Source organism: Enhydra lutris, unplaced genomic scaffold (assembly GCF_002288905.1).
Source record: "Enhydra lutris kenyoni isolate GAN:26980312 unplaced genomic scaffold, ASM228890v2 scaffoldscaffold39, whole genome shotgun sequence".
NCBI lineage: Eukaryota > Metazoa > Chordata > Mammalia > Carnivora > Mustelidae > Enhydra > Enhydra lutris.
The window spans coordinates 5,625,777-5,639,053 of record NW_019154123.1 but is presented as its reverse complement, the minus strand read 5'-3'; the positions used below and the strand labels follow the sequence as shown (position 1 = coordinate 5,639,053).

The 13,277-nt window shown below is 38.3% G+C and overlaps 1 protein-coding gene across 4 annotated transcripts in view; it reads left to right on the top strand.

Annotated features, from left to right (window-relative positions):
- Window positions 1-13,277, top strand: part of LOC111155126 (ubiquitin-conjugating enzyme E2 E1) — an 80,883-nt gene that overhangs the window by 43,785 nt on the left and 23,821 nt on the right. The window contains exon 4 of one of the 4 annotated variants that reach the window (XM_022515195.1): window positions 12,567-12,609. The exons of the other annotated variants lie outside the window; for them this stretch is intronic. Within the exon in view, the coding sequence (XP_022370903.1) occupies window positions 12,567-12,609 (43 nt within the window). The remainder of the gene's footprint in view (window positions 1-12,566; window positions 12,610-13,277) is intronic. 4 annotated transcript variants of the gene reach the window in all.

Sequence of the window (13,277 nt, the reverse complement as noted above, 5' to 3'; positions counted from 1 at the left end):
GAGAATGAAAATTCCTCATTTTAGAACACTAAATGAAGTAGACATTTAAAACTTAGACTCTTCGGGGCGCCTGGGTGGCTCAGTGGGTTAAAGCCTTTGCCTTCGGCTCAGGTCACAATCCCAGGGTCCTGGGATCGAGCCCCGCGTCGGGCTCTCTGCTCGGCGGGGAGCCTGCTTCCTCCTCTCTCTCTCTCTGCCTGCCTCTCTGCCTACTTGTGATCTCTGTCTGTCAAATAAATAAAATAAAATCTTAAAAAAAAATCTGTTAAAACCTAGACTCTTCTGGAATAGCTACTCAGAGGTTCACTTTTTCCTTACTTGATATCTAACTTTGACCTCTAAGAGGAACAATGTCTTATTTTCTTTAAATAAGAGCCCTATAATACTATAGTTATGGTATAAGTACCATAAAGTTTACCATGTGCTATTATTATATAGTTTATATGCTTTTTATATAAAAATATATACATAAATACAATACCATATATTATTTACTGTTAGAATATATCAATGTATATACTATATATAGTCTATATAATGCATTATATATATATAATAGTAGTATATAGTATGATATAAAGCTGCTTTTCTGTCAAGAGCATAGTTTGTAGACAACTTCCTTCAGATTTCCAAGATTAAAACTGACTTTTTTGGAAAGCCATCTATCACCTAAGGGTAAAGAAGGGGACAGGGGAGGCTGTTAGGTTACCGTAATACCTTGCGTTGGTCTGTGTAATTATAAGCTTGATACCAGTCTTGCTAACTACATGATAGACAATTCTGTTAAAATATTTATTGATGACATTCTGAACTGTGCCCAGCATCATGCTGTTAAATGAGAGGGCCACTGCACAACTCTGTGGAGCACTGTTCTTAAAACATTCTAGATTTTCTGAGTTCTTGTTTGCTTGCAGAAATTTATCTTAAATCTTTGGTGCCTACTGCTGTTGGGTAGATTATACTGTTTTGCTTTGTTTTTTAAAGAATTTATTTATTTGGGAGAGAGTTCATGCAAGCACAGGGAGAGGCAGAGGGAGAGGGAGAAGCAGGCTCCCTGCTCAGCTGGGAACCGGACCTGGGGCTCTATCCCAGGATCCCAAGATCATGACCTGAGCCAAAAGCAGACATTTAACTGAGCCACCCAGGAATCCTGACTGTAATGGTATTTTATTTTATTTATTTATTATTATTTTTAAAAGATTTTTTTTTTTTTTTAATTTGACAGTGAGAGAGATCACAAGTAGGCAGAGAGGCAGGCAGAGAGAGAGGGGGAGGTAGGCTCCCCGTCGAGCAGAGAGCCCGATGTGGGGCTCGATCCCAGGACCCTGAGATCATAACCTGAGCCGAAGGCAGAGGCTTAACCCACTGAGCCACCCAGGCACCCCTGTAATGGTGTTTTAAACTCAAAAGTATTTATTTAATTTTTGTTACACACAGGTTACTTACAATCAGTGAGAGCCATAGTGATTTACTCCCTACCTTCTCCACTCTCACCTTCCACAGTCACTTTCGCCTCTGCTTCCTATTAGTTTATTTTGTCTTAAATCAGCATCTTTCTACTTTCCCTAGAGCGTTCATGATTAGCACTGCATACATCTTCCATGCTAATAAATATGTGGCATTTATAACAATGGACAATCCAGATGACTCATATCTATCTATAGCCATCCTCAGCTGCCTTCTGGAGTCAGTGTTTTCAACCAAACACTGGAAACAAACCTGTCTAAAACCTAGTTCCTTCACCCAAATGCTTTTCTTGTGTTTCTTTATCTCTTTAATGGGTATCCTACTTTTTATTCAAAATACAGATGATACCATCTTTATCCTGCATTGTGGTTATACCAGTTCAAGATGTCTTCTTGATACTTCGTTTACCATTTATAATTTTCTTTTATGCTTAGGGCTCTTTTACTGTTACATGCCAAACTGGTGTATGTAAAAATAATTTTAGTGGTAGAGCTGTGTGTGTTGTGTTGTGTTGGGAGCGGTCTCTCCCAGGTGCAGCCTACAGTAGCTAGCTTGGTGTTTGTTGGCGGTTTCTCCACCACAAAATAAAAACCAAGAATTTGTATGAACTAAGTGCCTTTTTCTCCTTTTCCTTCTTGCTTATTTTATTCCATTTTATTTTCATTTTCTAGTACAATTAACCTACAGTGCACTCCTTCTAATGTGTTTCTATACATTATTAATATGTCTTCTTGCCAATGCATTTAGTGTATTTGTATTTTTAACTTATATAAATGATATTATCTCATTTTGTTTCCTGCTTTTTTACTAAGCACTATGTTTTAATCTCTCCCTGTTGCTCTGCAGAGGCCTAATTTGTTGCTCTGAACTGCTACCTAAAATTCCACCAGGTACATTTCCATTTTGTTTGCAGAAGCCCAGTTGGTTCCAGCTCTCCCCCACCACTGGCAGAGCAACAGGGAGCATTCTAGCATATGCTTTGGTGAACCTCTGTAAGAATTTAGCCAAACTGCAGAAGAATCACAGAGTTTGCTGAAGTTCACTTCTACTTAAGTTGTGCCACATGCTTCTCCAGAATGATTGTGTTTTTCTGCGTGCCTACTAGTTGTGGGGCATGAGAGTTCTTGTTTCCTTGGATCTCCCTGGCATGGTCAGGTTTTCAGCTTTTATCATTCTGTAGATAATAAAGTGGTATTTTACAATGTGATTTGCATTTTCTTGGATTATACCACTTTATGTTAGTCTCTTGTCTTATACTTGTTAGATTTTTATGTATCCTGTTCTGTATATTGCCTAATCATAATCATTTGCCTACTCTTTCTACCAAAGTTCTGTTTGGATACGTTAGATATTAAACCTTTGTTCTAGGTTTTGCATGTGTCTTCTCCCTCTCTGACCACTATGTTAATTTTATGGTGTATAGGTATTAATTCTTCATTATAAATTTAATTCAGTTCTGGTCTAAATTCCAGTTGGATTTTATTTTTTGAGGCAGCTCTATAAACTTAATCTAAATTTAGGTATGGAGAATGTGTTCGGAAACAGCTCGGTCAGTCTTAGAAAAAGAGTAAGTTGGGAGGGAGTGGTTGTTGCATTACCAGATATATAAAGATGTGCCTCAATAGTACCCGGTTTTTCTTGCCCTGGCCTTATAGGGTACTAAGATACACAAATGAAGAAAATGAAGAGTGCTGAGAGATAGACACATGTATTTTTGGATTTTAATATATGATTACCATGGTATCAGAAAAACAGTGGGGAAAGGATGGAGCATTTAATAAATGGGTGTATGGAAAACTGACTCGCCATATGGAGGCAAATAAAACAACTCCTACCCCAATACCATATGTGAGGAAAGTTCTAGATAGATTAAAGGTCTACATGTGAAAGGTAAACTGTTAAAGTAGTTGTTTTTGGTGGGGGAGATTGGTGGTAAAAAAGAAAATGTGACCCGTAGGCTAGGAAGGACTTTGTAAACCTATCTTCAAAAGCGCAGATTTTAAGATAAAATGAAATTAATTTATCACATGAAATTAAAATGTTCTGCTTAATGGACTTCTTTTTATCTCAGGATGTAAATGGCAGTGTGCACTGCATGCCTTTAAGGAGGGAAGGCTGAGTTGGTTGTGCATGTATGTACTGTGTTGGCAGAAGGAAGGAAGCCTCTGTTCTCTGAGGTTGCTCACATCTTAACTCAGCTATGAAATTAGATGCCTCTACTGACAATTTCCCCTTTTTACAAGTGTCTATAGAGAAATAGTCTAGATCAGTTTTTTCTAAATATATTATCTATGACAGAATTGTACCAGGTGGTGGTTAAAAACGGTGGTTAAAAATTCATCTTCTCTCCATCTCTTCCTCCCCCATTGTTTCAGTATATGGATCTACCCTTTTCTGAAAGCCTCTAGAGCAGAGGTTAGCAAACTTTTTCAGTACAAGACCAAATAGTAAATATGTTAGGCTTTGCAGGCCCTGTGGTCTGTATTTAAACTATTCAACTCTACCAATAGTACAGAAGCAGCATAGACCATACATAAATGAAGGAATATGGTGGTATTCCAATAAAACTTTATTTATAGGCACTGATAAGATATTAGTGTCACAAAGTATTATTTTCTTTAAATTGTTTTCAGTTACTTAAAAAATGTAAAATTTGCCATTCTTACCTTATTGAACAAAGCAGGCAGTGGGCCTGATTGGCCTATGTGAGTTATAACTGGCCAACCCAGCTCCAGAAGGGTCCTTACTCAACTGAAGTTTGGAAACCAGTGCTTGGGATTATCTAATAAAGTTAATTGTTAAACTCTGCTATTTTGGGAAATTTATTGTTTTATAATAAACTTCCAGGTCTTATGAGAGAAAGTAGTTCTTAAAAGTCAGGAAGGAATGATTACATAAATTTCTTATGGTCTGATGCAACATTTGATTTTTTTAATTGTTTCTTAAACATGTTCAAGAATGGATAGTGAAAAGGGAAACTGGAGTATTTAATTATATTTACTGTATCCTGAAGTATACCATTCAAGATGGAATTGTGAAGAGATGAAAAATAGAAGCAGCCTTTTTATTTTTGTCTTCCCTATTTAAAATAACAGTAGTATGGTGTCTAGCTTTTTTTTTTTTTTTTTTTTTTTCTTTTTTTCTTTTTAAATGATTTATCAGGATGAACAAATATCTACAACTTTGAAATACTCTAAGGACAGGGACTGGGTATGTGTGTGAGGTCAAAATGTTAGTCATGATAGGGGTCCCTGGGTGGCTCAGTCAGTTAAGGATCAGACTCTTGATTTTGGCTTGGGTCCTGATCTCAGCGTTTTGAGAGCAAACCCTACATAGGCTCTGTGCTGAGCGTGGAGCCTGCTTAAGATTTTCTCTCTCTCTCTCTTCCTCCTCCTCCTGCATCTCCCCTGCTTCATGCATGAGCCGGCTCCTTTTCTCTAAAAAACAAAAACAAACATTAGTCATGTTGTTATACACTTATTGATACTTCCAAAAGAGGAATTTACTATAAAAATTTTTTGTAATTTTGGGGCTCCTGGGTGCCTCAGTGGGTAAGCCTCTGCCTTTGGCTCAGGTCATGATCCCAGAGTCCTGGGGTCTAACCCCACATGGGCTCTCTGCTCAGTGGGGAGCCTGCTTCCCCCTCTCTCTCAGCCTACCTCTACCTACTTGTGATCTCTCTGTCAAAAAAAAATAAATGAAATCTTCAGAAAAAAAATTTTTTTGGTAATTTTTTCCTTAAGTTGGTGGAATGGTTCTCCTGATGGATGTTATAAGAAGAATAAACTTCTTTTCCCTTTGATTCATTAGTAGGGTGATCATATAATTATCATTGGTAATTATGTTAGGGCAGTAGGCATAAAGCAGGATTATCCTGGGCAAATCAGGATGCATATGCGTAATGACTCGGTTCACCAGGCACATACAATACTAATTAAAATAAAGCATGGGTCAGTCTTCTAACTTCCTAGATGAAAGGAAGACATCCGGTAAATTAATGTTCTGCCTCAGTAGAACATGATGTCAAAATAAGTACTTTCAAAGAAAGTAAGGGTGGTGATAAATATGAGTAAGATAATTACAACTGAAATGAAGTGTATTTTTACCTCAAAGGGTAGAAATACCCTGTGGTTTTAATATCTTTTTTTTTAAATATTTTATTTATTTATTTGAGAGGCAGAGAGAGACAATGAAAGAGAACATGAGAAAAGAGAAGTCAGCGGGAGAAGCAGACTTCCTGCTGAGCAGGGAGCCCGATGTGGGACTCGATCCCGGGACTCCAGGATCATGACCCAAGCCGAAGGCAGTTGCTTAACCAACTGAGCCACCCAGGCGCCCCTGGTTTTAATATCTTAAAAATATATTTCAAAAAATAGATATTTCATACATCTGTATATGTGTTTGTGCGTATTGTATACATTGTAATTTTTAAAAAGTTTACTTTGGAGGCAATGAGTGCACATGATAAGACAATTCAAACAATAGAAAATGGTATAGAGAAACGGTTTTCCCATTTCCACCCTGAAAGGCAGTTGCTGTTGCCAGTTTCCTGTGCAAGTTACTTTAGATATATTTTATCTATAGAAACACATATGGGGCGCCTGTGTGGCTCAGTTGGTTGGGCATTGGATTCTTGATTTTGGCTCAGGTCATGATCTCATGGTCATGGGATCAAGCCCTAAATCACACTCAGCATGGAGTCTGCTTGTCCATCTCCTACTCCTCTGCCCCCCTCTTTAAAATAAAATCTTTTAAAAAAAGAAACACAAACACGTACTCCCCTCCCCTACCTCCATTTTTTATAAACACAGATGGTAATATGTTAGAGACACTGTTCCACATCTTCCTTTTTTTTTTTTTTTAAAGATTTTATTTATTTATTTGACAGAGAGAGATCACAAGCAGGCAGAGAGGCAGGTAGAGAGAGAGGAGGAAGCAGGCTCCCCGCTGAGCAGAGAGCCCGATGCAGGGCTCGATCCCAGGACCCTGAGATCATGACCTGAGCCGAAGGCAGCGGCTTAACCCACTGAGCCACCCAGGCGCCCCCACATCTTCCTTTTTTAACTTAGGATATCTTGGACTTTTCCCAGTGTTTTTACAACAGGCCTTGGGTATCGTGATTTATACATGAAGAAACTCAGGCTCTGGGTTTAAAACTTGTTTTAAGGTAATGCATAGTAAGTATTTAGTTAAGCAGGTACTTAATAAATGTTTGGTCCCATTATGTTCTCTTGCCCAAGTATGTCTTTATCTTAAGGAGCTCAGAGGAAGATAATCGCAACAAAACTTCAAGAAAAATAACAGGAGAAGTAATTATAAATGCCCAAATCAATATGTGATACAATCATGAGCTGCCCTGGCAGGGTCAGACATGGGAGAAATAAACGTGTAGTCAGGGAAAATTTTATAGACATTAGGAGATGGGGGAAGGATTTAAATGGAAGGCCAAAAGGGGAGGACTGTATTAACATTTTGGGAAATGGCAGAATTGTTTTTCATAGTGGGTATACTATTTTAGATTTCCATCTAGCCAATACTTATTATCTGTATTTTATTATAGCCAGCTAGTAGGTGCAAAGTGGTATCTCATTGTAGCTTTTATTTGCATTTTTCTAATAGCTAATGATGTTAAGCCTTTTTTTTTAAATGTGCTTATTAGCCATTATATATCTTCTTGGGGGAAAAGTCTATATCCTTTGCCCATTTGAAAATTTGCTTTGTCGTTTTATGACTGAGATTTAAGAGTTCTTTATATTCTGTATAAAAGTTCCTTATCAGATACATGATTTGCAAATATTTTATTCCATTTTGTGGGTTGTCTTTTCATTTTCTTGGTGGTGTTGTTTGCAGTCCAAAGTTTGTGATTTTTAATGAAGTCCAATTTATCTATTTTTTCTTTTGTATGTGCTTTTGGAGTTGTAGCTGAGACACCATTATCTAACCCAGGGTCACAAATATTTGCTTCTTTGTTTTCTTCTAAGAATTTTATAGTTTAGTTCTTACATTTAAGTCCGTGCACCAAATTAATTTTTTATGTATGGTGTGAGGAAGAGGTCCAGCTTCATTCTTTAGCATGTGGCTATCCCATTATCCCAGCACCATTTGGTAAAAAGACTATTCTTTCCCCGTTGAGTTGTCTTGGCAGCCTTGTCAAAAATCAGTTTATCCTGAATGTGAGGGTTTATTTCTAGACTCCCAGTTCTGTCCTGCTGACCTCTATGTCTAGCCTGTGGCCAGTACCATACTGCCATAATGTCTGTAGCTTTGTAGTAAGTTTTGAAATTGAGAGATGTGAGTCTTTAACCTTATTCTTTATTGAGATTATTTTGGCAATTCTGGATCCCTTGCATTTTCATATGAATTTTAGCATCTGTTCATCAATTTCTGTAAAAAAAAAAAAATCTAGCTGGAATTTTTATAGGGATTGCATTGAATCTGTAGAATAATTCGGGAACTATTTCTATCTTAATGCTAGATTTCCATCTGTCAACATAAGATGTCATCTCAATTTATTTAGGTCTTACTTAATTTCTTGCAGTAATGTTTTGTAGTTTCCAGTATATATATTTTATACTTCTATTAAGTTTATTCTTTTTTATAAGGATTTTATTTATTTATTTATTTATTTATTTGACAGAGAGAGAGAGAGAGAGAGAGAGGATCACAAGTAGGCAGAGAGGCAGGCAGAGGGAGGGGGGAAGCAGGCTCCCTGCTGAGCAGAGAGCCCGATGCGCGGGGCTCGATTTCAGGACACTGAGACCGTGACCTGAGCCGAAGGCAGAGGCTTAACCCACTGAGCCACCCAGGTGCCCCTAAATTTATTCTTTTTGATAGTATTATAAGTAGAATTAAAATTTTTTATTTTAGGGGCCCCTGGGTGGCTCAGTTGTTAAGTGTCTGCCTTTGGCTCAGGTCATGATCCTAGGGTCCTCGGATTGAGCCCCACATCAGCTTCCTACTCTGGGGGAGGCCTGCTTCTCCTTCTCCTACTCCCCCTGCTTGTGTTCTCTCTCTTGCTGTGTCTCTGTCGAATAAATTAATAAAATCTTAAAAAAATTTTTTATTTTGCCATTATTCATTGGTAAACAATATAGAAATACAGTCAACTTTTGTATGTTGATTTTTGTACCCTACAGCCTTACTTAGCTTGTCTATTAGTCTAATAGCTTTTTAGTAGATTCCTTAGGATTTTCTCTGTACAAGATCATGTTATCTATAAATAGAGATAGTTTTAATTCTTTTTCTTACCTAATTGCACTGGCTAGAGTTTCTAGTACAGTATTGAATAGTGACAGTGGATGTGTTTGTCTTGATCTTGAGCAAAAGCACTCAGTCTTTCACCATTAAGTATGATGTTAGGTGTCGGTTTTTCACTAGTGTCTTTTTAAGAGCCAAACTTTTAAATTTTTCTAAGTCCAGTTTGTTGTTTTTTTTTCTTGTATAAGTCATACTTTTTGTGTTCTAGGAATTCTTTGCCTGCCCCAGGATTATAAAGATTTTCTCCTATGCTTTCTTCTTGAAAGAAAGTGTGGTTTTAACTTTTTTTTTAAAAAGATTTTATTTAAAATCTTCAGATTTTATTTAAAGATTTTATTTAAAATCTTGACATCAGAGATCACAAGTAGGCGGAGAGGGAGAAGCAGGCTCCCTGCTGAGCAGAGAGCCCAATGCAGGGCTTGATCCCAAGACCCTGGGAGCATGACCTGAGCCAAAGGCAGAGGCTTTAACCCACTGAGCCACCCAGGTGCCCTTACGGTTTTAACTATTAAGTTTTAGTTTGTTATACATTTGTCTTCATAATTCAGCTTTTAAGATTAAATACATTTAGGAAAGTTGGCAGGAAAAAGGAGGCATTTGTCACTAATTACTTGTTTTTTGAAAATGAGTAAATTGGTGAGAATAACTACATGTAATCCAAAAGCCCTGCTTTGTACAATTTTTTTTTTAAAGATTTTATTTATTTATTTGACAGAGATCACAAGTAGACAGAGAGACAGGCAGTGAGAGAGGGGAAGGCAGGCTCCCTGCAGAGCAGAGAGCCCGATGCGGGGCTCGATCCCAGGACCCTGAGACCATGACCAGAGCCTAAGGCAGAGGCTTAAACCACTGAGCCACGCAGGCGCCCCTGTATAATTTTTGCATTTGATAGTCTGCCACTGCTCCTCAAAACACCCTAGTGGTATTTTTTGGGGAGTACACCCTCATGACTGACATAGATGTTATTTGTTCATCTAACATTCCTTTAGGGTACCACCATCCCTCATTTTATAATAACCCTTTTCATTCCATCAAGAGTCTCTCTTCAACCCCAGGAGTGGTACGTGACTCAAGCCAGCCCACCAGAGCTCTGCATTCTTCTAAGAACAGTGATTATTTCAGATCGGGGTATGTGACCTAATCTGAACTGATCCGAGCTGTGGCAAAAGTATTGGGGAGGGCTCTTTAAAAAAGGTTATCCCTTTTCTTGAGGTAGCTGTGAGTTGGATGTGAGTCTTAAACTTCTGATGTCTACTTTTCCAAGCTGCCACGTGTGGAGAGCCTGTCTGAAAACATAGTTGAGGTCATGAGCTCTTAATGACTGTATCCTTTTGGGCCCTCCCTTGGTGTTTTATTTATTTTTTTTATTTATTAGAGAGAGAGAGAGTGTGTGCACGCATGCACGAGTAGAGGGAGAAGCAGACTCCCTGTTGAGCAGGGAGCCTGATGCAGGGCTCAATCCTGGACTCGGGGACCATGACGTGAGCCAAGGGCAGATGCCCACCTGACTGAGCCACACAGGTGCTCCCTCCCTCCCTTGGTGTTTTAAATTATGTGGGCCAATAAATTCTTCTTTTGGCTCAGGGTCATTTAAGTTAGGTATCCTTGCTTGTAACTGAATAGCTCCTAACTAATTAGCTATTAGTCTTTTCAAAAAAAAAAAGTCTGTATGTAGGAATTTAAATTAGGATCTGTTTCCTTAGTAGATAGTAAAGGAATAATAATTTTTATGTGTGTGTTGTGGGAGGAAGCCGCACCTTTGGCCTTTACAAAAGCTAGGAGGTTCTGTTAAATACCTAGGGTCGTGATACAGCTTTCGTGGAATACTGAATTTAAATCCTATGGTTAAATGAGAATTAGTGAGGACTTAATCCTTAAATGTCTGCTTTTAATGAATATATGGATTTGACCAACTTCTTGATAGTATTTTATGGGAGAGTTAAATGTACGATAGAGGCTTCACATTTAATTATGAGAGCAGGTTGTTCTCTGAAATCTTAGATTTTCAGCTATAAATTTTTATATATTTTTATTTATAATTTCAGGTATAATTTTTTATTACTTTAGAGTAATTTGTGAGATTATAGTTTTGAAATTAAAAATGAGGAATATTTTTTCAACTTAAAGATGCACAGAATAATTATTTCAGGTATGTATCTAATGTAGAAATACAGAGTTCACTGTGTAGTGGTGAAATTAAGACATGCTTAAAGCAATCTTTGGGTTTAAAAAGGTAGGTCTCTAAAATGTCTCTTTCTCTTTTTTTAAAGATTTTATTTATTTGACAGATCACAAGTAGGCAGAGAGGCAGGCAGAGGGGAAGGGGGAAGCAGCCCCCCTGCTGAGCAGAGCGCCCGTGTGGGGCTAGATGCCAGGACCCTGGGATCATGACCTGAGCTGAAGGCAGAGGCTTTAACCCACTGAGCCACTCAGGCACCCCAACATTTGCAGTCTTTAGGAAGCATTTCCACCATTCTTGCAAGTGTATGTTTTTAAATTTTATTTAATCAGTACGAACCTTAATAATATGTTAACGTTTGTATTATTTGATTTCAGTATAATACTTTCGTTAGCTATGTGGAATTTTACCATATTAATTTTGACCTTTAAAATGAAAAGATTAAGTTGATTATTGGAAAGCCAAAATGTAGCTTTAGATTTTTGTGACAGCCATTATTAATACTCAAGTAGTCATTATTTCTATGGAAATTTTAGTACTTACTGCTTTTAAAATAATTGTGTAGGTTTAAATAGTGCTGTAGGGTTCAAAGCCACTTTATAGTACTTCCTTTACTTTTTCTCAGTTTAGTTCAGTGAGGTGGTATGTAGGAGGGTATCATTGGCCACACTTGCCAGATAAGAAACTGAGGGTTGAATTGGAATTTGTATGCTGTTCTTATTTTCAAGTTCCTTGTGTGTTTAGTTGTATCTTACTATGAAGTGTACTTTTAAAGGTTTTTGAAAGCACTGTAACCCTTTCTTAAAACAGATTTCAGGGAAATTAAGCATTTAAAACATCAAAACTTTCTTCCCCCATCTGGAGTATGGTTTGAAAGTCATTGCTTTGTAGTAGACATTATTTTTCTAGTGTGTTGTTGAGGCCCACTCTGTTAAGTCAATGCTAAGAGTTACTGAATTTGTATCAGATTCTGATTTTGTCTTCTGCTTTCTCCTTCCATGAATGCCCATTAAGTCCACTCTGGACCTCCAAACCCTCCAATGAAATGCATCACTCTTCATAACATTGCAAGGGGAGCTCCTTGGGGTTTGCCCCTGTGCTTTGACAGATTAACAGGGAAAGGCTTTAGAAAGGGGAGAGGGGAGATCAGAGGTAAGAGAATTAAACTGAGAATCAGAAAACTGATGTCATGATTGGGAAGAAAGTTTTCAAGAAGGCAGGGTTGATAAGTTCTTGACCAAAAAGCTGATGAAGAAAGTCAGAAATGCTGTTTGATTTTGAGATTGGAAGGTCATTAGTACATTTAAGAGAACAGTTGACTGGAATATTGAGGTAAAGCAGGACTGAATCTTAGGTGGAAGGGTATGCATAGGTGGAAGCAGGAAGTTGCCACTAAAGGGCCAGGGAAAGCTAGACCCGTAGCTTGAAGGGAGGGTAGGGGGTAAGGGGTATTTAGGAGTATACTTAGGAGTAGGCTTTATTTAGTGTTTCTCTTTTTGCATGGAAAAGTTTGAACTTTTTGTAATGAAATGCTGGATTCAGTGATAAAGGAAGAGGAATTTGATAGACCACATGTTTGTCTTGGAAAGATGCACATATACTTCTGAAATGAAGAGGGAAAAGAAGAAATAGGGAATTGAAGATAGGAATTTTCATGTGGGAGAATCGAAGTTTGAGGGAGCAAGGGATACCAAGATAAGTGAGAAGTCCTTAAAATAAAATAACACATTTAGTGCTTTAGGATGTTCTTTCCAAAGCCTATATCTTTTTGGTTGCCTGTCAAACTAAAGATGTATACCACCCTAGACAAAATAACAGCAAATTTATTTAGGAAATAGTTTTGGCACAAAGAGGTTTCACTTCACCTGCCACTTGAGGGACTCTAATCAGTGTGTGTCAGCCTGCTGACAGGCAGGACTTCCTTGTGATTTGGGAGTTATTTGTGAACCTTCTGTGTACATGGAAGTGGCTGCTATTGTGTGTGCGGTTCTTGGGGAGCAGTCTGAGTGATAGAGGTGCCACTGGGCTAGAGAGGGGGTGGCAGGCGGTGGCCTTAACCTAGGCCCGCTGGAGAGCTGGGATCCTGAGGACACTTGAAAGGTGCTGGGCTAGTTGAGGCCCAGGCTTGGGATCAGTCCTTTTTGCTGTTTAAATTGCAATGGCAGGGGCGCCTGGGTGGCTCAGTCAATTGGGTGTCTTTGGCTCTGGTCATGATCCCAGGATCCTGGGATTGAGCCCTACATGGGGTTCCCTGCTCGTCGGGGAGTCTGCTTCTCCCTCTCCCTGTCTACCACTCCCCCTGTTTGTGCACTTTCTCTTTCAAGTAAATAAAATCTTAAAAAAAAAAATTGCTATGACAGATACCAACCACCCA